Source organism: Mus pahari, chromosome 4 (genome assembly GCF_900095145.1).
Source record: "Mus pahari chromosome 4, PAHARI_EIJ_v1.1, whole genome shotgun sequence".
Taxonomy (NCBI): domain Eukaryota; kingdom Metazoa; phylum Chordata; class Mammalia; order Rodentia; family Muridae; genus Mus; species Mus pahari.
In genome coordinates this window covers 123139320-123141131 of record NC_034593.1, presented here as the reverse complement: position 1 = coordinate 123141131, position 1812 = coordinate 123139320, and the positions used below count along the sequence as shown (strand labels likewise).

At 45.0% G+C, this 1812-nt stretch overlaps 1 protein-coding gene across 3 annotated transcripts in view; it reads right to left on the bottom strand.

Moving 5' to 3' along the window:
- Nucleotides 1-1812, bottom strand: part of Manba (mannosidase beta) — an 83617-nt gene that overhangs the window by 45545 nt on the left and 36260 nt on the right. For all 3 annotated transcript variants that reach the window (XM_021196316.1, XM_029537887.1, XM_029537888.1), the window contains exon 6: nucleotides 617-792. In XM_021196316.1, the coding sequence (XP_021051975.1) occupies nucleotides 617-792 (176 nt within the window). The remainder of the gene's footprint in view (nucleotides 1-616; nucleotides 793-1812) is intronic.

Sequence of the window (1812 nt, the reverse complement as noted above, 5' to 3'; positions counted from 1 at the left end):
AAAAAAAAAAAAAAAACGTAATCCAAATAAAACCCTTAAAAATAAAAAATAAGCCGGGCGTGGTGGCGCACACCTTTAATCCCAGCACTCAGGAGGCAGAGGCAGGCGAATTTCTGAGTTCGAGGCCAGCCTGGTCTACAAAGTGAGTTCCAGGGCAGCCAGGCCTATACAGAGAAACCCTGTCTCGAAAAACCATAAATAAAATAAAATAAAATAAAATAATAAAAATAAAAATAAAAAATAGTGAGAAAATGACTTTTGGAAAATACAGGCAAGGGCTGGCGAGATGGCTCAACAGGTAAGAGCACTGGCTGCTCTTCCAAAGGTCCTGAGTTCAAATCCCAGCAACCACATGGTGTCTCACAACCACCCGTAATGAGATCTAACACCCTGAAGACAGCTACAGTATACTTACATATAATAAATAAATAAATCTTGAAAGAAAGAAAGAAAGAAAGAAAGAAAGAAAGAAAGAAAGAAAGAAAGAAAGAAAGAAAGAAAGAAAGAAAGAAAATACGGGAAGGAAGAAAGTTGCTAGCCACTCCCACCCCGCCATTTCTTCCCTTGAACAGCAAATGCACTCATCCAGCACCTCCCCAGAAGTGACGTCACTCACCTTCCTAATTTTGACCAGGAGTTTAACAATCCTGTACCCAGGTTGAAGTTCAATGTGGTTTGTCTGCCATGTTTTCAGTTTAGGGATGGCTACAGTCACCTGACCACCAACTGGCTTTGAGCTGAAGATGTCAAAAGAAGCCTCTATTTCAATATTCCAGGCCTGAGAAGCGTTATCTACAGCACAGAGGAAGAAAACAACAGGTGCATCATTTATGCACACCTCAGAAGTCATGCAAAATGAGAACTGAGCAGTGGCTAAGCCGTGAGCTCTCTGTGGGGCTGCCACAGCAGGGCGCAGGGGAGGGATGGGGAGGTGGGAGATAGACATGGGGATGACACACTTGGAGGAAATGATCCGCATTCCAAACAACCAGAATTGTGCATTTTATACAGATTTGTAGTAGCACATGGGAAATTAAGCAACTTGGAGTTCATAAAACCTTAAGTAGTCAGTGACTTTTTATGTTATCACTAGAATAGGGTATAAGCTGTCTTGTGTGCCAGGAGTAACATCTAGAGCACAGCTTCCCAGTGGATCTCTTCGGGAATCTACAAGTCACCAGCTCCTACAGAAACCCATGATCTTCAGCTCTCTCGCATGCTAGATAGTTTTGAAAGTAGTTCTGGGAGGCGAGAACAGAAGGGAAGCAAGCATCCCAGAATCCTGTACGGCACCTGCCCCTCCCAACCTGACTAAGCCTGGTGCCCTCCCTCATTCTTACACCCTAGGTACACATAAGAAACAGACACTTGAAGGAACAGGTAGGGGGACAGACAAGGCTAGCCTTCCCTCTCCGTGAGGCCAACCTTGGCCTGAAGCCTCCTTCCTCACTGGTGTCCTGTGCCCGTGCAGGAGGGGCTGCAGCTTATTTTAGTCTTATGACCTCAACCAGGAAGGTGATCCAGAGGAAGGCAGACTGTGGTTCTAAACAATGACTCATGCTAGGGTTTTCCCAAGGCTGGCTCATTCACTCTCATGCAGGTTCTTGAAAGGAAGGAGGGAAGAAAAGAGAAGGGAGGAAGGGAAAGGAAAGAAAAGGGAAGGGAGGAGAGAGGAGGGGACGAGAGGAGAGGAGAGGAGAGGAAAAAGGAAAGGAAAAAGGAAAGGAAAGGAACAGGGAACAAAATACCCATGAAAAGAGTTACAGAGACAAAGTTTGGAGCTAAGACAAAAGGATAGACTATCAAGAGACT